The sequence below is a fragment of the Botrytis cinerea genome, chromosome 15, assembly GCF_000143535.2.
Source record: "Botrytis cinerea B05.10 chromosome 15, complete sequence".
NCBI lineage: Eukaryota > Fungi > Ascomycota > Leotiomycetes > Helotiales > Sclerotiniaceae > Botrytis > Botrytis cinerea.
Window position 1 is genome coordinate 594,382 of NC_037324.1, and position 20,762 is coordinate 615,143.

At 43.1% G+C, this 20,762-nt stretch overlaps 8 protein-coding genes across 12 annotated transcripts; 4 read left to right on the plus strand and 4 right to left on the minus strand.

The window, feature by feature from the left end:
* Nucleotides 1–10: 10 nt before the first annotated feature.
* BCIN_15g01650 (hypothetical protein) lies at nucleotides 11–1,744 on the minus strand. Its single transcript, XM_001547911.2, has one exon. It carries the CDS (start codon nucleotides 1,417–1,419, stop codon nucleotides 253–255), a length of 1,167 nt encoding a protein of 388 aa, XP_001547961.1. The 5' UTR covers nucleotides 1,420–1,744; the 3' UTR covers nucleotides 11–252.
* Nucleotides 1,745–1,875: 131 nt separating this feature from the next.
* Bctpc1 lies at nucleotides 1,876–3,301 on the minus strand. The gene is made up of 4 exons (XM_001547912.2): nucleotides 3,191–3,301; nucleotides 3,071–3,123; nucleotides 2,236–3,015; nucleotides 1,876–2,189 (listed from the first exon to the last, which is right to left on the minus strand). The coding sequence occupies exons 1-4, from the start codon at nucleotides 3,221–3,223 to the stop codon at nucleotides 2,087–2,089; spliced, it is 969 nt and encodes a 322-aa protein (XP_001547962.1). The 5' UTR covers nucleotides 3,224–3,301; the 3' UTR covers nucleotides 1,876–2,086.
* A 141-nt stretch (nucleotides 3,302–3,442) lies between these two features.
* On the plus strand, nucleotides 3,443–5,866 carry Bcaim17. The gene is made up of 2 exons (XM_024697432.1): nucleotides 3,443–3,768; nucleotides 3,822–5,866. The coding sequence occupies exons 1-2, from the start codon at nucleotides 3,607–3,609 to the stop codon at nucleotides 5,139–5,141; spliced, it is 1,482 nt and encodes a 493-aa protein (XP_024553247.1). The 5' UTR covers nucleotides 3,443–3,606; the 3' UTR covers nucleotides 5,142–5,866.
* Nucleotides 5,867–6,875: 1,009 nt separating this feature from the next.
* On the minus strand, nucleotides 6,876–7,777 carry Bcscd2. The gene is made up of 2 exons (XM_001547915.2): nucleotides 7,515–7,777; nucleotides 6,876–7,459 (listed from the first exon to the last, which is right to left on the minus strand). The coding sequence occupies exons 1-2, from the start codon at nucleotides 7,611–7,613 to the stop codon at nucleotides 7,040–7,042; spliced, it is 519 nt and encodes a 172-aa protein (XP_001547965.1). The 5' UTR covers nucleotides 7,614–7,777; the 3' UTR covers nucleotides 6,876–7,039.
* Nucleotides 7,778–7,785: 8 nt separating this feature from the next.
* On the plus strand, nucleotides 7,786–9,336 carry BCIN_15g01690 (hypothetical protein). Of its 2 annotated transcripts, XM_024697433.1 has the most exons (2): nucleotides 7,786–8,270; nucleotides 8,328–9,336. In XM_024697433.1, exons 1-2 carry the CDS (start codon nucleotides 7,974–7,976, stop codon nucleotides 8,949–8,951), a joined length of 921 nt encoding a protein of 306 aa, XP_024553249.1. In that variant the 5' UTR covers nucleotides 7,786–7,973; the 3' UTR covers nucleotides 8,952–9,336. The 2 variants fall into 2 exon arrangements, with proteins under 2 accessions (XP_024553249.1, XP_024553248.1); XM_024697434.1 differs by having other exon boundaries at nucleotides 7,786–9,336.
* A 105-nt stretch (nucleotides 9,337–9,441) lies between these two features.
* On the plus strand, nucleotides 9,442–11,412 carry BCIN_15g01700 (hypothetical protein). 4 transcript variants are annotated; one of them, XM_001547917.2, is made up of 3 exons: nucleotides 9,442–9,747; nucleotides 9,802–10,071; nucleotides 10,124–11,412. In XM_001547917.2, exons 1-3 carry the CDS (start codon nucleotides 9,544–9,546, stop codon nucleotides 11,294–11,296), a joined length of 1,647 nt encoding a protein of 548 aa, XP_001547967.1. In that variant the 5' UTR covers nucleotides 9,442–9,543; the 3' UTR covers nucleotides 11,297–11,412. The 4 variants fall into 4 exon arrangements, with proteins under 4 accessions (XP_001547967.1, XP_024553251.1, XP_024553252.1 ...); XM_024697435.1 differs by having other exon boundaries at nucleotides 9,442–10,071; XM_024697436.1 differs by having other exon boundaries at nucleotides 9,802–11,412.
* A 1,694-nt stretch (nucleotides 11,413–13,106) lies between these two features.
* Nucleotides 13,107–18,145, minus strand: BCIN_15g01710 (hypothetical protein). The gene is made up of 14 exons (XM_024697438.1): nucleotides 17,703–18,145; nucleotides 17,587–17,637; nucleotides 17,147–17,519; nucleotides 16,855–17,100; nucleotides 16,738–16,789; nucleotides 16,406–16,579; nucleotides 15,759–16,332; nucleotides 15,487–15,633; nucleotides 15,270–15,415; nucleotides 15,125–15,220; nucleotides 14,457–15,031; nucleotides 14,078–14,361; nucleotides 13,906–13,988; nucleotides 13,107–13,817 (listed from the first exon to the last, which is right to left on the minus strand). The coding sequence occupies exons 1-11, from the start codon at nucleotides 17,871–17,873 to the stop codon at nucleotides 14,935–14,937; spliced, it is 2,127 nt and encodes a 708-aa protein (XP_024553253.1). The 5' UTR covers nucleotides 17,874–18,145; the 3' UTR covers nucleotides 13,107–13,817; nucleotides 13,906–13,988; nucleotides 14,078–14,361; nucleotides 14,457–14,934.
* A 900-nt stretch (nucleotides 18,146–19,045) lies between these two features.
* Nucleotides 19,046–20,704, plus strand: BCIN_15g01720 (hypothetical protein). Its single transcript, XM_001547920.2, has 3 exons — nucleotides 19,046–19,860; nucleotides 19,917–20,082; nucleotides 20,142–20,704. Exons 1-3 carry the CDS (start codon nucleotides 19,237–19,239, stop codon nucleotides 20,537–20,539), a joined length of 1,188 nt encoding a protein of 395 aa, XP_001547970.1. The 5' UTR covers nucleotides 19,046–19,236; the 3' UTR covers nucleotides 20,540–20,704.
* The last annotated feature ends 58 nt before the right edge of the window (nucleotides 20,705–20,762 follow it).

Sequence of the window (20,762 nt, forward strand, 5' to 3'; positions counted from 1 at the left end):
GGGATAGGAATGGGCAAATTTGAAGATATTCATATAATGCATACAACCTATGAGCAATCGATTGGAACATTCACCACGTAGGTGCCGATGTGTGCAAGATGCAATTCTTTGCCAATTGCGTAATTCATAGCTATGGATTCCCTCAATATGATCCACAAGTATCCCAGTCATTTCATGCTACATACTGAAGATGCCAAAACTCCATCGCTGATGCCGATATGCTACTGAATTCATAACTTAGAGCAAGCATCCTCACTGATCATCCTCGTCCTCATCCATCAAACTCAAGCAATCCAGCTCTGTTCGAATCAACCTATCAAATTCAGACCTTTCAATCCCAGCCACTTTCGCCAATCTGTATAGACTTTTTACACTTGTCGAAATATGTTGTTTGATGCCAACCTCGCTCTGTTCCCGGGCATGTGCTCTTTTCTCGAGTTTTGCAACTGTCTCACTCGCACTTGAGCTGGTTCTACTTCCCGGTCGTGGTTGCACAACTTCGACATATTCCCCTCCATTGATTATCCCGCTACTAGACTCTGACCATGGCTTTACCTCGTGAGATGATGCGTGATGCTGTAGATTTTGTTGTAGCGTGGAAGTTATTTGATCATCTTGACCGAGAGATGTTTCGACGGTACCATTTTGTGCTGCCTCGTCTGGATCATGACTATCCATGGCAGGCTGTACATCCGCATATTGTGCGTAGTATGAGTCTTCGTCATCTGCACTCTTGGAGATGTTTTGCATAGACTGCGGTGCAGGAGAATGTTTCGGTGCGGGCGTACGAGCGGGCGTGTTGTCGTACTGAGCCCAGTAATCATCATCATCGTCATTCTCTGCCTCGCTATCTTTAGCCGCTTTCGAGACATTTGAAAGACTGCCATTTTTCTGTGTAGATGTTTTCGAAGATCCCGATGTGAAGAAGGATTCCGCAGAAGCAATGTCTTTCTTTCCCCATTCTTCCTGGGTTTCAGATTCGTATGCTCCCACTTCTCCAATTCTCCATCCATCACCACCACCGAGTTCATCACCGACACACCAGACAATTTGTACACTCAAAGAAAGATCTCTAAGTACGACTAGTGCTTGTAAGGTCTCTTCATCGAGTCGCCGATATTGAATTTCCACCTCAGTCTCCCAATCAACCTCAACCTCACCAGAAACAGGATGTGCTTCTAATCGGTCATTTCTTATAACTTGTTGTAATTTCGAGACATTTGAATCATCGTAACAGAGTAATGGCAGCCATGGCTCGTCCGAGGTTGAAGATAATATTTGGACTCTTTGACGCAAAATCGGCGAAAGTAAAGGAAGCAGCGCCGTTGGAGGTTGAGGAGATACAGAAGCCGCAGGTAGAGATGCCAATAGTGGCGCTAATAATTGCTCTGCTCTGGGAGTTGAAATGGTGGTCGACATTCTGACAAGACTGATATTGACGTGTTGTTGAATTGGCTATCACATGCAAATGGACCTTGTTTGAAGAGGGGGCGTTGATGATAATTGTAAGAGCTTTGACTGGGTGAAAGGATAGCTAAAAGACTTGGAGATTTTGGACGACGACAACAACAACAACAGCAGCAGCACAGAAGACTTCGGATTGATGAAATAAATAAAAACAAACTTCAGTTCATTAACTAAGATATACCTCTAGAAGTTCTGTGGAGAACAGCTGCAGTATTGATAGCCATAATGAACTGTGATACGGCGAGGGTAATCTGACTGAATCAGTTTCCTTCCGCCCGAGAAAGAGAGGGATTGGTACCGCAACATCTAGCATACGCACGTGAATTCTGAGGCTTGTTTAGTCGCGATGCATTGATATTGTTTCATCCATTTCACTCCATTTATCCTTTTTATCATTCCTCTAGCCACTTTTACCCCTGGAAGTAATTCGTTTCACGGAGTGGAAATTGGTAGAGATTAGGTTGAGATCATGGGCAATCCACGGTGCTTATTATGTATTCTATGTCTATTTCTATCGATACATGGTTGTCTAAAAGTCTATTGTTCCTCTAAGAATCATTAAGATAGTTCACCCCTCTGCAGACTCCGCTGCTCTTATGTGTTCTAAGACACCCTTAAATCACTTTGAAAGTTCCTGGGATTTCTCCCATTTCAGTAGAATTCCGAGGACTCGTTCGTATGTCCACATAGTAACGGCACTTGCTGGAGCAGACTTGAAAAGACTATTCATATTAGCATCAGAAAATTCTGAACCGTTCTTCCACATACCTGACAGTCAATCCTCGATAGAGTCCTCGATAACCTTCATTGTGTAATATGTGTCGCATCGTTTGAAACACACCGTTGTAAACTGGGATGTTCTTGTGGACGTATCTTTCTCTTGTCGGTCCCTGTACTTGCAATCTTTTCCTAATCAAATCAAAAGGAAATATACCAGTTTTTGCTATGACTGAAGCTATAACCCCGGCACTCGCATCCGCGGATCCAAAAGGCATGTTTAGAGTACCCATCGGAAGACGAAGACTTTCGTATGTGGCGAAAAAAATTCCCATATACGGTACGATTTGCCCAACGCCAGCCCCAAGTCCTTGAAAGAAGCCTCTCGGCCCTTCACTAATAGCGATATCACGGATCGATGATCGGAGAGAAGTGTACACCCTCTCAATGCCTTGTGCAGCGAATCGTGTGCGAAGTAAATCAAGAGGATAGGTTGCGGTCGTAGCAACAGCTCCTGCAGATGCTCCGGCAATAAAGCTTTCGGCGGCAGCTGGCAGTCGATGTTCCCCAAAAGCGTCTTGTAGGCCCAGCGTAACGGATCTATACGTCGTGAATTGGATCGCACTGTACGAAACGTACATCAACTCTGCTGGAACATTTCCCTTCCATAATGCCGCCAACCCTTCCTCTCGAAAGATACGTTTGATGGTCGGAATTGTTCCTTTATAGATTGGAGATCCTCGTAGATCCCGTTGAGAAAGAGGGTCGGATGCAGAATGCGATTGCAATTGAAGGCGAATTTTAACAACATCCAAAGGGGCAATCACGAATCTGAGTGAAATATATGAGCGCAAATAATTCTAATCTTGACCGATTGTAAATTTACCTAGCAATCAAACCAGCCGTCGCACCAGCTATCATTGATTGGGTCTTGGAGCCCTAGAAAAGAATCAGTTCCTTTGATTCTGTAAGACAGAAGTAACAATTATAAAACCCTAAACCTTACCTCATCCTTCAGATGCTCGGCGCTTTCAGACATACATCTGACGTTCTCGAAATAGTATTAGAGTTTGAGGTTTGAAAATAAATATCAACCCACGCGCCTACTTGCATGACCTAGGGGGAAGTAGAAATGCGATAAATAATTGAAGTGTGCTATGTCAAAAGAAGGTTAGCGGGAGCTATGAATGGATGCTTATGTAATTGATCTTGTCAAAACATCCAAGCTCCAAGCTTCATTTGATCAATCGTGTAGCTTGGTGGAGGGACTCACGTGGCATTGATTCTATAATCGCCTCGGTAAAGGCTGCTTGATATAATTCCTCGGTGGAGAGTAGGTTTACATAGCTGTATTGTTCAATTTCCATTCATCAGGCGGATCCGTCCTTCACTTGCGCCGTGAAAAGAACAAGATTCAAAAATATGAGCGCCTTGCGTCTTGGTCTGAACTGTAGTCATCGAGCTGCCAGATCATGTTGCTTTTTAGCTGCCCCGCGCATCTCTCAAGTTAGTCGAAGGCTATTCTCAGCTCAGCCAAGCCTCCATGTCGCATCGCCCACATCAAAGCAGACACGTGTCCCACAGGTATTATTGAGCACCCCTCGCGATCGACTAAGATTTATGTTGACCTGAATCAGGATGCAAAATCCTCGTCCAGCCCTGAGATCATATCCCATGACACTCAGGCCATAAAGATCAACGGTGTACCTTATCCTCCATTGTTCCTACGCGATTCCTGTGGCTGCCACACATGCGTTGATTCTTCCACAAAGCAAAAGAACTTTCAAACTTCCGACATTCCTCATGATGTCAAAGCTACCTCTATCACACAGGGTGAAAACGGAGATTTTACAATATCTTGGGAAAACGACATTCCAGGTTACGGACCAGACCATGTTTCGTCGTTTTCTAAGAAGTTCTTTGAGACCCATTCTTCATTCGAGGCTTATCATTCCGATCGTCAAAATGATGTGAAACCTATCAGATGGGACTCGAAAACCATTGCTAAGAAGCTGCAATATGTGAGTTTTGATGACTACATCAACAGTGAAGAAGGATTATTTAGAGCTTTAATCATGCTTCGGGATTACGGGCTGCTCATACTCAGAGATGTGCCAGAGTCAGAAACATCAGTTGTTGATATTGCAAAGCGGATTGGCAATCTTCGGGACACTTTCTATGGAGTTACCTGGGACGTCAAGTCTGTTCCTCAACCTAAAAATGTAGCATATACTTCTCAATACCTGGGTTTACACATGGATCTTCTCTATATGGCTAATCCCCCGGGATTCCAATTTCTTCACTGCCTGCGAAATACCTGCTCAGGTGGCTCATCCATCTTTTCTGATGCTTTCCACGCTGCCAGACAACTCGATAGAGACAATTACATACAATTGTGCACTAAGAAGGTCGGCTACCATTATCGCAATGCTGGAGAGCATTATCACTTTAAACATCCTGTGATATCGATACACTCCAAGAAGGGTGGTGACGCTTCATCCCCTAGTGACAACAATATTCAATACATCAATTATTCGCCGCCATTTCAAGCGACATTCGACAAGCCATTTGGCTCCTTGCCTATAGCTAGAGCATTAAGGCAATTTGCATCCCGAGTAGAGGCACCTGAAAACATGTATGAATACAGACTACAAGAGGGAGAATGTGTCATTTTCAACAATCGGAGGGTACTTCATGGCAGAAAAGAATTCGATACATCAGCTGGGGAAAGATGGTTTAAGGGAGCTTATATCGACACTGACGTCTTCAGGAGTCGTTATCGAGTTTTGGCCGAAAAGTATCAGAATAAGGATCAATCGTTTCTACGTACTCATGCTAGACATATTTGCTGGGACGTCAAGAACGTTGAGACTGGCAGAATGGAAAGCGATCCACATAAAGTTTGGGAGAGAAGTAGAGATCTTCCACAAACTAAGGCGTATGCGAACATTATCTAGTGACATTCGAAACTCCTCGAGATGCCCAAAAGATTCTGCAGTGCAGTCGCTTAAAGAGGAGCACTTGCCATTCGAGTTATTATGTTTTTGTTAGGAACTTGTTCTCGAAATCACTTGGAATGTGGAGTTCACTTAGGATACTGAATTATGTTCAATGATTCAGAATCCAATTTTAGAAGAGATCTGCAGATTTGGAATGCGATTCGGGTTACTAAAATGCCCAATTGGGAGTTGAGAGCATCAATTTCCCGAGTTGTATGTCGTATGTCCGCATCTGCACCCGCATCCTCATTCTATCAAGTCTTTAGTATACCCCAAAAACCAAAATTTATCCTCTCATCATGCACATTTTTAGAGTTTTCCAAATTTTTATGTTATTGCAGACTGTCATGGATATCTTTACCAACCGGTTTCCGGCAAGACACACCGCATTGTTGGTGAAGCATTGAAATTTGTTGCTCTGATAAGTTTTGTATCTGTAGTACCTACTTCGATCAAAATCCATTGCATCATCTCCTGTCAATACACCATCTTCCTTCAGTATCCTGCCCCCCCCCCAAAATGACCCGCATTTTCCCACTGCTCTACCTGCTTTTGGTACGTAATGATTACTTCTTTGCAGTGTTCTATATTGTCTATCGAAATGTAGTTTTTATCTCGTTTTTTATCACCAACATACAAACTCTGTTGTTATAATTTATCACTTGTATTTTTTTGACGCTACAAATGTTTCTGATTGAATGCTTGACCTTTATCACAGGAGACTTCCGGTTGACTGTTGCCAACTCGCTTAAAATTGAGAGAGTGAATAATTTTGAGGTTTAGTTGGATTGCCTCTGTAGTCATGCTGATTAGGACATACAATAATGTTTCAGTAGAAGTCAGCGCTCGAGCTAAGCCCCACAACTAAGGCTGTATGGGGTACTGTGAAAATATCACACATCCCTACCACGGGATAAACAAAACATGTACTCAAATTAGTATCAACCAAGAAATTTCAGCAAAGCAGAGAAATAATAACACTCTAGCTTGCATGAATTGACAAGAGGAGATAACTTGGAAGGGCATGTGATGCATGTTGTTTTATTCTAGCTCCGAAAAGTCTCGATTTGGTCATAGACAAGAAGGCATAAGATGCTATGGCTAGGCAGGTTTTAAGAGTGAATGCGGCGAGTTTGCGTTGTCATTTGGTAATATTTCATTGAAACTTTATGCTGTAATCACCGCGAGAATTCCATTCGCTAGAAGCTCAGAGTAATAAGGATGTATAAATAAGCAATACCATAAGCAACGATCATCCTAGTAATGTAGACGAAGGATAGCACCTTTATTCACAATTGTAGAATGCTATACAAAACCAAGTGGATGATAAAGTGGAGAGCTGGTCAAGTTAATGAAGGCAAGTGTATTCAGGAAGTGATGGTGGAGGCAAAAGTTCATGAGAGGGATAGAGCATGTAGAGGAGAAGTGGACGGTGGTCAGAAGGCGAAGACGGGATTGTTAGATTGTAGTCTGGAGCATTTAGTGTTTAGTCTGAAAGCTCGGATTTGATGGTTGCATGAATAATGGTGTAAAATGGAGCTTTGATTGAGGATACTGCGTTGGTAATTTCTGGATATTAGTCACAGTATACCTATGTGTCTCTTATGTATAGTGAGTTTGTGAATTAGTTTGTTGTTGAAATAAGCTTCAGTAAGATTGATTTTGTGGTTGATTGAGTTCTGCGTTCACTTCTGGATCATTTTTACACAATTCTGGTAGAGATTTCGATGCATAAAGAAGCATTTAAAGGTTGTAAATTATTTGGCATTTGTCTCTGGGAGCATGAGGTACAATTTAGACTTTCGGCAAAGATATAAATGTCTTGGCACTCATGAGATTAGATACTTACATTATAGCTACTCATCCGGTCTCCCCACCGCTTTAAAATCGCCCGTATGATATATTACCTCCGGCTTAATAACCGAAATCCTCCACTGTCCGTCTACCTTCACAAATGTCTGTTGCATATACGATCTCCCATCCGATGTCTCCCCAATCTTACAGTGCGGATGACTGTAATCCTCGCCTGCTACTTTCCGTGCATGACTTGCTAGTTGCTGCCATTCTACGATGATTTCTGAGTCGGTCACACTCTTGAAATAGGGCGCACCTAACAGATGTTGGGTGGTGAGAGCTTTCACTCCGAGTTTTTTAGGGCCTAGCCATGCTTCTACGAAATCGTCTGCAGCGAAGTTTTGTTGGCCCCATTCAGGAACGACAAATTTATAGTCTACTATGACGTTTGGTGCAAGAGATGCCCGAAGTCGTGCTTTGTCCTGAGTTTTAATGTTAGTAGGAAAAACTTTGATGCCTAGATCACGAGGTTCGTACTTTTCGATCATACCCATCAGCTAGAGTTCTACTACACTGTGTGATAGCAATATAGTCTTGAAATGTGAGTTTTGAGGGGATATAGATCTCGAAAGCCATGGTCGTCTTAGTTCAGTACTTTGATAATGTAAAGTATCAATAGGAATGTGGAATTCCTACCAATAATATGGTGGAGGATATCTTTAGCAACGGAGTTTAATACACAAGCTTCTGTGCGATGCCCTAGTCAACAATAGACTTGGCAATTGCCGATACGAGTTGCCGAAAGTTCGAGTCCGTAGTGGGGGGTGGACGTGAGGTAGACTAAACCCCACATTCCGCTCCCGCTTACCCCATATTTTATCTTTACGGGAGTGGACTGCCGAGGAACTTCTCGTGCTTGTTACTTCCAAGGTGCTATTATGCAGTTGCAACTCAGTCTATAGAGTAACATCAGCGGAGCTTTACACAAAAAGAAAAATGTCGAAACCAGAATTTACCCTGAGAACCTCAATATATCCTTCAATTGAACCTGAGCAATTCGAACAGTCCTTGGCTGGTAAAGTTGCACTAGTTACAGGCTCAGGTAGAGGTATTGGAAAACATATCGCATATGCTCTTGCCAAATCGGGGGCCTCTGTCGCAGTTACTGGGAGGACCAAAAGTCAGGTAGATGAGACTACTCAGGAACTTTCGAAATCTTTCCCAAATGTGAAAGTTATCGGAGTTATCGGAGATGTCTGTAAACGATCTGATTTGGAACGTTTGGTTGAAGAGGTATGGTTGAGTGTTTGGTTCTCTTCTGAAATTTACACTGATGAGATGACCTGTTAGGTCACTAACAAGCTTGGTCCCATCGATATTCTTATCAACAATGCTGGCACAAATACGTTTATGCCCTTCCATATTACAGACGCAGACGAATGGTGGAAACAAATGGAAATCAATGTTAAAGCGCCTACAGAATTAACAAGAATCGTTCTACCTTCGATGCAGAAACGGAATTCCGGTACGATAATTTTCACGAGTTCTCGAGCAGCAGGTGCGGACTTGCCCTGGGCATCAGGGTACTCATGTGCGAAAACAGCCATCACAAGATTTGGAGGTGTTTTGCAAACAGAATTGAATATGCTTCAGAAGGATACGTTCGGCTTCGAGAAGAACGGCATCTCAGTATTCTCGATTCACCCTGGTGAGATCAAGACCGGGTTGCATCAAACAGCTTATCCGGAGAAGACGAAAGTCGAGGCACCGTATGTTATTGAAATGATGGCCAAATTACATAAATCGCACCCAGATTTTAGTATTGATCTACCAGCTTGGACGTGTGTTTATTTGGCTGCTGGAAAAGGGTCAGCTTTAAGAGGCAGGTTGGTAGATTGTACCAGGGATTTGGAAGAAGTAACAAATTTTGTGACGTCTTTGCCGAAGCTAAAGATTACAAATGCTTGTAGCTGAGGATTAAAGATGACTTCTCCATAATTAACTTTGCTGCTATAATACCGAAACCATACGCGCATGGCGGTGTAATCAATTGACTTTTGACATGAGGCTATCCTGACATACGTGGTTTGAAATCTTTGATACTCTGAGAGTCTCGATTTGTTTCGTTCTCCAGCATCTAGAACCGCAGCCTACACCCCAGTAGACTGATTTCCGACCATTACTTAGCTAGAACAAGCTAAGTTCCCACAATGATAGAAGATACTTGACCCTGATGTACCGTTTTGACTACCACCCAAAGGTGGTATTTTAGTTTGTTGATTTCTTAACAACCAAGATCTTGCCATTTGTCGGAACTCCCGCGAACGAAAGTGGACGGAATGAATCTAGTACATGCGTACGGGGTACCCCGCATCCCAACGCCAATTGGTAAGCTTTTCTGATTCACATGGAGAGAAACTGAAGCGGGCCCTCCACTTTCCTATGGTGTTATCAATTAGTTTATGACCAAATCCCCCGTGCTAAAAGATTTCACAAGTATATGAGGTATATGAAGTCTAGAAAGACGCGAATATCGTACGTTTTGTCATTCCACTCTTCATCCATCATGTTAGATCTGAAACCCGAAGTCGATACCGTGGAGTATAGCGAGAGAGAGACGATTGAACGGAACCACACAAGTCATCATGACGCTATTGTGGTGCAAGGAAATGAAGATGAGCCGGGGAATGTCTATCAGCTTAGTTGGAAGACTATCGTAGCTTTCATCTCTCTTTCTATGGCAAATTCTTGTACTGCCATAACCAATACCGTAGGTACCTTCCACGGTCTTATCTGATCAACGACTAATAATAATTTCATGCAGGCCAACACCGTCATAAAATTTCAGGTCGCCTCTGTTGCCAAAAGCCCGGCAGATGCAGCTCTCGCATCATGGATCGCCAACGGAAGTTTCCTCGTCGTTGTCGCTCTTGGTCCGATTTTTGGTAGTCTGAGTGACAGAGTAGGAAAGAAATGGTTTATGGTTTGCGGAGCTATTCTTGGTTTGATTGGAGGCGTGATTGCAGGAAAGGCAGAACACATTCTTCAAATCATCGGAGGCAACATCTTAATTGGAACTGCCAATGCTGGATGTGTGAGTTAAATTGCACTTTTCCTGACATACCTCTGGACTAATGAATACCTAGATTGTGTCAGTCTCAGCAATCCAGGAGATCATCCCTAACAGACTTCGTCCTTGGGCTATGGGAGTCTCGCAAGGCATGGGTAGCGCCTTCGCTGTTCTTGGTACCTTCCTCGCTGCCGCTTTTGTCAAAATGAATGCCGGAGGAGCTGGTGGATGGAGATGGGCGTATTATTTCAACAGCATCATCTATGGAATCACAGCCGTCATGATCGCCTTCTCATATTTTCCACCTCGTCCTAGACTTGGTCGACACAAGATGCTCAATTCTATCACAAAAGAAATTGATTATGTTGGAATTCTCCTAATGTCAGGGTCATTCGCTTCCATTGTTCTCGGTGTTACCTGGGGCGGGACTACTTATCCATGGAGCTCAGGACAGTGCATCGGAACGCTTACTGCCGGTTGTATTGGCCTCGTGATTTTTGGACTTTACGAGGCTTTCGTCGTCACCGAAGGAATCTTTGATCATCGCCTTTTCGAAACCATGAACTTTCCAATCTTGCTTTTTGTTTGTACAATAGATGGCATGCTTCTTCTGGGAGTCAATGTCTTGTACTCCCAGGAAATCTTCGATCTCTTCACAGCTGATGCTGTTCGTATTGCTGTAATCCTCTCTCCATTTTTGATCACATCAGCATTTGGGTGTATTCCAGCTGGATGGATAATGACTTCAACGAAATCGTTCCGTTGGATGCTTGTCGGGTCCTTGTTTTGGTGCGCTTTATTCACAGGTCTTATGGCCTTGGTGACTTCAACCAGACTCCCTATGGCACTTGCTTTCTCCACTCTCTTCGGCCTTGGAACTGCCGTGACTACCACCATTCCAGCTGTGGCCTTGGGGTTGTCAGTTCCAGCATTCTTGATAGGAACAGCAGCCACTGTCAGTATCAGTTGTCGTGCATTAGGAGGCATTATCGGCATCACCATTTTCACTGCTATATACAACAACAAATATGCAGAGCTGGTAGGACCAGAAATTGCTGCCAATACTAGTGCCCCAGTTCTCGTTGATGAGAGTACGGAGGCGTGGAAGTATGTCTGGATCGCAGTGGCTTCTCTTGTTGCAGCAAACGGTGTAGCTGCATGCTTCTTGAAAAGCGTTGCACCGATGATGAACCACCACGTAGAATCTGCGCTGGAACCATCGAAGCTTCGTGAAGCTCAGCTCTCTTAATCCCTCGTTTCTTGTCTGCTCTTATATACTCTAGCCTTATGCATATACTACGCCGTTTCCTTGATGTTTGATGACAATGAATGAGACAAATGATTTGTACCGTGTATATTATTCCACGCGAGGTATTCTGCTGGTCGTTCTCATTCATATGTGATTCTTGGCACATTGTAAAGCTTATCTTATCACGCTTAACCTTATCTAGCCTGTGCAAGACACTAACCGCACCCCACGAATATTGCTAACATTTCACCGACGCGGACTACCAGTTCTATGAGTTGTAGCAAAGCATGTTACACTTATTGCAATCTCCAAAACCATACAAATGAATGTTATTGTCTAAAGTCCCCCCCCTTTACATCAAGGTTCCTGTCCATACCATTTGTTATGATTGATAATATACATGATGATAAGGGCTTAGATGAAGACAAGTCTTGACCTTGCGATTAATTATTATGGCACGTCTAACGAGTGTTTGGGCGTGGAGCCCACCTCCTGGTTTTAATGTTGCTTTGAAAACCGTGACGTTGATGGTGATGAGGACATATCTTCGTGTACAAAAATAGATGTGTCTGCAGCCGGGTTCCATCCTACTTTCTATTTTCGAATCTTGCCTCGAAGTCTTGTGTAACTTTGATCCGAGAACTTTCCACCTCCAAATCATTCATTTCCATGCCATCGGCATGAATATCCTCTGGTTTGGGCTCTGTATTTATTTCCTAAAATCAATACTGCTATCATTGACCCCTTTGCTTATTCTTTGCAAGTTCGAGTCCATGCCGACATTTTCAGAACGCAGCAGTGGCATACTCAAAACACTGCGGATTGATCTAATCAATCATTCTGGCAACATTCCGTGGAAGATTGGGCGTAATGTGGGTAGGCAAGCATAAGTAACAGCGAGGCCGCGCTCAGGAACAGTCTAGCAAGAAAAAGGCGCTTCGTTGTTTAAATAATGTAATCTTACATGCCAAAATAAATTCGGTAAAGCATAATCACTTGCTCGGAAGCTCACTTCCACACAAACCATCTAGACTGCTAGAAAAATGGACTACTCGTTTCGAGAAACATGGAAATACATATTCCGCAAACATTCTAGGCGTCTCTGGTGTTTGTGCAATCAACCCATTGAACATTCAGGTTATGCTTGGAGCCAACTTCAAAGACTATGGAGTGCAGCCAATGAGAAGGTCTGCGAATCTTCTGTGCTTAGGAGAAGTTGTATTCACACTCTGTAGTACTCGCAATATTTCAATACAAACTCATTCTTTCTTGTGAAATTCCCGCTACTGATGAGTTGACTAACGATTCGCTTCAGTCCCGTTTGGAAGACCCATCTCTTCATCCAGGAGCAGCCTGCATACCTTTTGGCTAGGGAACGCGTACATGCCCCGCCCAAAACCTAGTAGAGATAGAAATTGCGTACACGTTAGCACGCATGGCGCAAAAATCGAAGTATCCTGAGTGTAGAGATGAGGTGGAAGAGTGGATGGAGGAGTCACGGGTTTCAACAAGTAGTCGGAATGTAGTTAAGGTTGCTCTCATTGCCGAGTAGAGTCTATGGTTGTATGTCTTGAGTTCTGAATGTCTCAATTTGAGGATTTGAATGGTTACAGAATAATCTGCGTGGTGATGTTGCACTGTAGGATAGGTTGACAATACATAATTCAGTGCTGCTGGTACATGTGAAATTTCATGCCGTTGCAAAATATGCTCCTCTTGGTATGAGTTTATTGGGTTAACTTGTTGAGATCTTGGGTACCATACATTACATATAAAAGCACATCATTCGCACAGTCACAATCATCAAGCTTGAAAGACGAAGTATTTGAATATCGTATCATTTTATTACTATATTAGTGGACAACTGTCTAACTAATTTCCGCATACTGTAACAGGATGTACCCGAAAACTCTAGTATCTATCTATGGTCTACATCTATTGCAGATAACTAAGGACCCAATTGTGCAGCACAATTGATACCACCTTGGTCAAAGCAACAAGTGCGATCAGTTCCTGCACATTCCCCATCAGGCCTACAGTTGCATGCTTGCCACACTGGACCGCAAATGTTCGGTAAACAGCAAGCGGCATCGAGAGGACCATGAGCTCGCATTTGACACTCATCAGAAATACATTCTCCGCAATCATGATTGGTGTCAAAATATCGCTTCTCCAAAAAGCTACCGGTGGGTGCCAAACGAGTAGCTCCGACAATGGGAGGAATGATGAGGACGGTACCTTGTGGCACGATACTGGTGGGGTATACTGTAGAGGTGACTGTGCCAGGTATAAACATCGAAGCAGGCAGTTCGAACGACTTGATAGCTGCAGGATACCACCAATACCATCCCTGTGGCTCGTTTGGGGCATAGTAGATAGGATATCTATTGCTCCCCACGATGATGACGCCATTTTGGGGCAAACCGAAAATTTCTTTGCCGTAAACGACAGGAGCGTTGTCTAAATTGTCTGTGTCTTCCTCTTGCTCACCAGGAACTCCAGTTGGACACCAAGGTGCTTGCTGCAACATAGAGAGAATTAGTTGCTGTCTACTGTAGAAATTTTAGGGAAGAAGTATGGATGTTAACACAAAAGCTTATTGTACTTACGGTAGTTGTTGATGTTGCTAACACACTACATCCTGAGGCCAAAGATGTCTTAGTAGTTGTACATGAGCCAGTTTGACATGAGACTATGAGATGGAAAAGTTAATGAGTGTCCAAGTAAAAGGTAAAAGTGCAAGATAAACAGTAAATATCAATAGATATGAAGGGGACTTACCAAATATATCTGTAACAGTTGAAGTCTCACACTCAGTCTCTGTTTCGGATTCACTGCTGGGCTGACCGGTAGTGTCGCAGTTGACAGTACAAATAGTACCGCAATTCTTTTTACAGGTGGTCTTTGGGGGAGTGTGGCTGTATTTGGTTGTGGGATGTTTCTTGTCTGGGGGGCAGTTGATTTTGACGAGACCAAGATTGATACAAGGGAACTTTGGTACTGGAGGCCATGGAAGTGGAGGGAAGGTTGGGAAAGGAATGTTAGGAGGAGCGGGGTTTGGTTTACTAGAGAATTATGAGTTAGTGACTGCTCTTTGAATTATCCCCACCAGAAAATGAAAACTGCGAGGCTGGAAATAAGTGTGAGGATTGTGACTTACGGTCTCCAATAGTAACCGTACGATTGTACCGGCACTGTAATGACGATAATCGGAGAAGTAGTCTCTCCTGAGGATGTTGGTACTGGAATGGATATGACGGCTGTTGTACGCTCAGGATCATTGGTGTAACTTGTAAGCTGATCTATCGAGAAACTTTGACAGATGATACCGGAGCAATAAGTGGTCTCCGACAAACCCGGCCATTCAACAGGAGGAAATGCGACAGCACCATTTGATGATGTAGTTGTAATGGTTCCTGCCGCATCGCCACCAATTTGCCAGTTGGATGGCGAAGTGACAGGATTGAACCACAATTGAGTTGTGTACACAATCGAGATCATATTGACGGTAATCACCACAGGAGATGGCTTGAACATCGAAGTCATAGAAAACGAGAAATCTGAAAAATCATTGATGGTCATGTCGAAGAAACTAACTGTTGATCCTGTGCTTGGTTTGGGGGTGATAACAGTGGTGATCACAGTAGCGTCATTACCTTTGCCGAGAGCCAAAGTAGTTGTGACTGGTGGAAATGAGAAGACAGTTTCACCATCATATGTACTGGGTGGGAATACCTACAGGGTGAGGGAGAGTTAGTGAATGATCCTTGCGAACAGCTCCTGAATTCTTGGGGAAGTATGGAATAATTGATTCGACTTATAACTTACAAATGTGCAAGGAGGATTGCAATCAACTTCAGGATCCTGATCTGTGAATATGGATGGGTCAATATAAACTGGACCTGAACCATCTTCAAGAGTCGTCTGGGGAATGTTAGTGATGGAACATCCAAGAGGAGTCGAATCAACTTACGCAAACATCGCTCGGACACCATCCATGCCAGCAAGCAAATTGACAGAGTGGTGCCCAAATAGCATAATCGAGCCCAGCTGCAGGACGGCCACAACATTGGTGTTTGCTTTAGGTGTTACATTAAGTGGACCTTGTTTAGTGCAAGTCTGTAGATTGTAGATTTAGTAAATTTGTACGAGAATTGAGAGGGGTGAAGATAGGTAATCATTCTACTTACGCAAGCATTCATTGGACAATACCCAAAGTTGCACGAAAAGCTGCAAAGACCTGCGAGCAGACCGACACCAGTACCAAGGACGCAAGCTGGAGGCGTAAAAGGCGAAACTGTTGGTGTTGCCATCGGCAGACCGGATACCGTACCACACTAGGAAATATTGATGTTAGCAATTACGCATCAAGAGAATGAATGAAGCGTAGACGACCTGCTTCGAAACACAGGATATCAAGGCATAGCTGGAAATGAGACGTTGGGAAAGGAGATTTTCTTACATGTTCTGGAGGGCAGTAACCATAAACACAAGCAAAGTTACATAATCCCTCGTAGTTTGCATCTGCTCCAGCAATAGGGTAGCCAACTGGTCCTGAAACTTTTGGAAGTTTTGCCTTCCCCATACCGGTACAGTAACAAGCGCCTTTGGGACAGTAACCAAGTCCACAAGAATAGGAACAGAGTTTTTCAAAGTCCCCAGCGCCAGAACCACTGGTACAGTTCAAGTTGCAGAGATTAATGTCAGGCGAAGTAGAAGATGAGTCTCCCATTGCACCCATAACATATGCGTTGTAGTTTGCGATTCCTAGAGGGCAGTCATTTGAGATGTGGACGTCACCGATAGCTGAGGCTACGATGTTGCCGCCTCTGCTGACCACGATGATCACAGGTCCAACACCATTGATGTCAACACTTCCGTGATATATACCCACGCCTCCATATGGTTTCTTCAACCATTTAGCACCAGTATCAACGCCACCGATGGTCACGAAGACATCTGCTTCGGAAGAGAGAAGTGCAGAGAAGAAAACTTTGTCTTGTACCACCTTAGATGGAGGAAACTCGATCAAAAGTCTAGATGTGGTCAATGTTAGCAATTGTGTATCAGCAACGAGAGACTGAAGTAGGGGTTTGTTTTTATACTGACTGAGAAGCGGTGTTTCCTGTTGTGCCGTTCGTACTGCAACCTGCAGAATTTGGATTGGGACGATACCAGGCTTGGACTCCCTCTTGGCCTATACTTGAAGATCCAGTCTTGTAGGTTTCGATGATGTAAGGAAGAAACAAGAGCCAAGCGTCATGGTCCATTCCCAAAGCATAACTGTTCAAAATTACGACGTTAGCATTGTTTATCAAGGATAGAGTTGTGGTAGGTAAGGGAAGGGAAGGAATGTGTTTGAGGAAGAAGAGAAATATGCTCGAGATCGGGGGATAAAGCTAGATGCGAAAGCCAGCAGAACTTGTGGAAAGTGTACGTACTTGTAAGGGGCACTTCGCATTGCACCCATGGTTGTTTCGTCGATAGGTCCGACTGTCACATGATATGATTAGCAAACGCAAACACACGAATCACACCTGATGAGAATTGAGACGTACCATAATGAGATTCTCCATAGTCATTCCATGAGATGATTTCAACAAGGTTAGGTTGCCAAAACAGAACTTCTTCCCATCTGTCATACCACAGATCGTCGCCTCGCCAAAGCCAATTCTTGTGCCACTCTGGCAGATTTGTATAGAACCAAGGGCCGACAGGCATCATGTAAGGCATTGTTTTACCAAGAAAATCGGCGTACGAGGCGTCGACATATGTATTCATGTCTGTGTCGCCCCAAGGCCAAGCTATTTTGTGTTAGAAAAGCAAACATAATGGGGAGTCATTACTCACCAGCCCAACTGAAGAGACCATCGGCAACACCAAGCTTCACAGCAGCTTGAGCACCTAGAGAAGACCAATCTGGAATAAAGAAAATGCCAGTCTGTGATTTGATTTGGCGCCAAGCATCAGAATTACCTGCTCCTTCGAAAGTGGATACCAAAGGTTTTCCCTTGTAGATATAGTAGGCATCGTTTCCAATGTATTGATTGAGGTAACCCATAATGGTGTCGTATGTCCAGTCGCTGGTTTCGTCAAATGAGAAAAGACACTTGAAACCGACTTTCTTGGCAGCAGCAAAGGCATAAGCTACTTGGATCAGTAGGTTCTGATCTGTGCTTGCCATATTCAAGACAAAGGCATCAATGTGAGCCTGTTTTGCTTTCTGTAAAAATCAATCAGCGTAACTCAAGGGTATCGAAAGTTAATGTTTCAAAGAACGGAAAACTTACTGTCATATCTTTGGTCCATTGTGAAACTCCCCAAAAGGGAACATTGCCGACCTAGTTCAAAGAGTTAACATCTAATAACAAAGCTATGTGCGAGTAAATGTGATCTTTTAACTAACCATAAAATGAGCAAAAACAGCTTTGCCATCAACAGTGCATATCTCTGAATCGGCGGCGGCGGCGGCTGCACGTCGAAAGTGATTGAGATTAGTATAACCTGGAAGGGAAACTGCAGTCTGCAATTGGAGTGAGATAGCTAAAAGCCAGCTGAGTAGTTGAAGAATCTTCATGTTGGCAATTTGAAGACCCTGAAAGAGTGAAGTGGTTTATGGAGAATAGACAGTTTCTAGCATCAATTGGAGTTCCAATGGATGTAGAACTGAGGGATTTGACAAAGTAAATTGGTAGTTAAAGGAAAGTAAAGGTAAAGGAAGGTAAAAAGGAAGGTAAAGAGAGACTGGGAGAAAGGGTGGAGGAAAGGTGGGAGAAAAGGTTGGAGAACTTGAAGCTTAGAAGGGATATTATTTAAGTAGTTCAAAATGCACTAGTTATCACGGCTCTCAACAATATTTACAGGCTAGACCCAATATGATTGCTATTTCGAATGCGAAATTAGAGCCTCATGAGCTCAATCCAAGGTTGATCTTCGGGAGGGAATGTAGATCGAGGCTAAATGAACGATTTAGATGGCTGCCCTGGAAACCGATGAAAGAAACAAGAGGATGGTACGAGCTTCTCGGGTTTCGGTGTTAACATTCACTCCAGATTTATGAAATCCACTAGTTCTTTGTAAAGAAAACACTTGTCTATCCATCCAGGTAGACATACTCATTTCCCCATAAAATGAAGGCATTTTGATAAGTTAAATATCAAAAAGGCTAGTACTAATCACTAGTTTAGGTTATGTCTAATCCCTTTTAAGTAAACCCAAGTCTAATAGACTATCTAAAGCGCCAATTGGAAGGCCTCTTTATGACTTGTGATACTGTAAAATCAGGAATATTCGACTTTCAAATTATTCAAGTATAAGATGGATAGTCCACCACTAATGGACTATAATTAGACCTATTATTCTGTGTTTATTTGCTTTGACAGATCGATCATGAGCCTAGCTTATGTTGAAAATAGGTGATATTGTTTAAAAACAAAGCTGAAAATTGAATTATAATACTCTAACAGAAAATCTAATTATCCACCTGAATATTAGAAAATAAACAATTCTTCGTAGCTTTTGAAGAAGGAAACATTGTGTGGGTATCCGAGCGTACGTAGGTCTATACGTCTCTCCAATGTAAAGTTGCCAGACAAAGAAATGAGGATCTAAATGATATCATTGGATTCACCCAATCACATTTCCCAACAAGCACCATCAAGGTCTTTCAAGTTGCTGGAAAGGAAGGCGCAGCAACATATTCACTTCTGAAAATATTTTCAACAGAAAATTGTAAAATGAGACTTCTCAGGTATCCGAATCCCGAATATTCACGTGTGTTGCCTCAACAAAATGTGATGCCAAAATTATACGTTTTCTCTAAACAAAGCTCGACGTTCTCCAATAGAAAAGCCCTTCCTTCCTTTATTTTTTTGATTTCAATAAAACACACACAGAAAAAAACATTGTACGAACATCAATTACCACCAACAAAAGCCAACATGCCTTCTTTGTTTGGTATTGTCATTCCTAAGAGCTTGATGCTCTTATTTGCTTACACCATCCTACTTGCTCCGCTCCTTGGTTTCACAAGTGCCGAAGTCACTCATAATCCAGCAGCTCTCCCCGCCGATCAACTTGTTTCTCAAGCTGCTCAGATTAAGGTTGATAATTTTACACAAGCAATCAACTCACCTATCCATCACCAACACCAGCACCACCACAATGAGAACCGTCACAACCATGCCTTCAACATCAGTGCGCGTAACGATCCAGCCCTCTATGCTGCGCGAGTTATAAAGGGCAGACAACTGTATTGCACCATGATGGACAGTCTTGCTCTCACAACTCAGAAAAATGGCGGAGTATCTCAAGAAGCTTTGATCAACGATCCTGGAAACCTTTACACAGAGGGATTTAGGACTTATGTCTTGAAAGCAGACGATGAGCATGGACCTGTCTTTGGAGAAGCATTGGATGAACCACTGAATTTCCTTGGATCAGATGTTTGGGAGTCAGATGAGCCTATGCCAGTCTTGGTTCGTGAAGCGCACACTGCGAAAGGATTCTCTCAAATCGACACACTTGATCCAGAAATATGGCATGATAGTTCTCGCCTTGTAGAAGTAAGTACCATCGATAATCATATCTTCCCTAATGTAAACTAACATATGAACTTCAGCCAACAGGAGCGGAGTGGGAAACTTTGATCAACTGTGATCCTGGTCTTCTTGTAGCAGACAGAAACGTGAGTCCAGCCTCACTGGGTTTCAACAAGAATGCCAATGATGTCCCCCGGATATGGAGTTGGTCTGATGCAGTTTTCCTATACTACAAGAGAGTCTGCGGTTTGTTATCCCATGAAATCCCTTACTTGATGAACAATCACTAAATTTCGTTATCATAGGTACTTCTGCTGTCAAAAATCTAGAATGGATTATCCGAGCAGGAATTGTCAACATAGACACCAACACAATGGTCAAGATGGCGTTGAGAGCAAGTGGACATGGTACTATACCACTCTGGGGAGATAGGATAACTATCCACCCAACTGACGATCCTTTCTTTGCTATTCTTGGAAGCAAGAACGGTGCTGGTATCGGCTATCTACTCAATACTCACAAGGATATAATAACTGGTCTGGGTGTCAAGAAGGTTAACAGCATAACCATTTGGACGTACGGAGATGAGGCTCTTGATGTCAGCAGTACAACTACGGATGACTTTCCTGACCACACACTTTGTTTACTCTTTGAGATCGTCCCTGTTACTTCACCAAATCAGATCCCCCCACCAACTGTTTGAGAGAAACAAGCAATGAAGCATTCAGAGCATTGAAACCTTCATGTTATGGAGGAAATAATGTTCAAAAAGGTTGCTTAGTTAGACTGCAAGGATGGAGTTCATCAGGAACATCTATCAGATAGGAAAGCTCTAGACAAAATTAATTTAATGACACAAGAACATACAAAACTCTTCTCGCCATTTCTCCGTGAGTGATATGTAAATTTGCATAAATTCGAGAAGC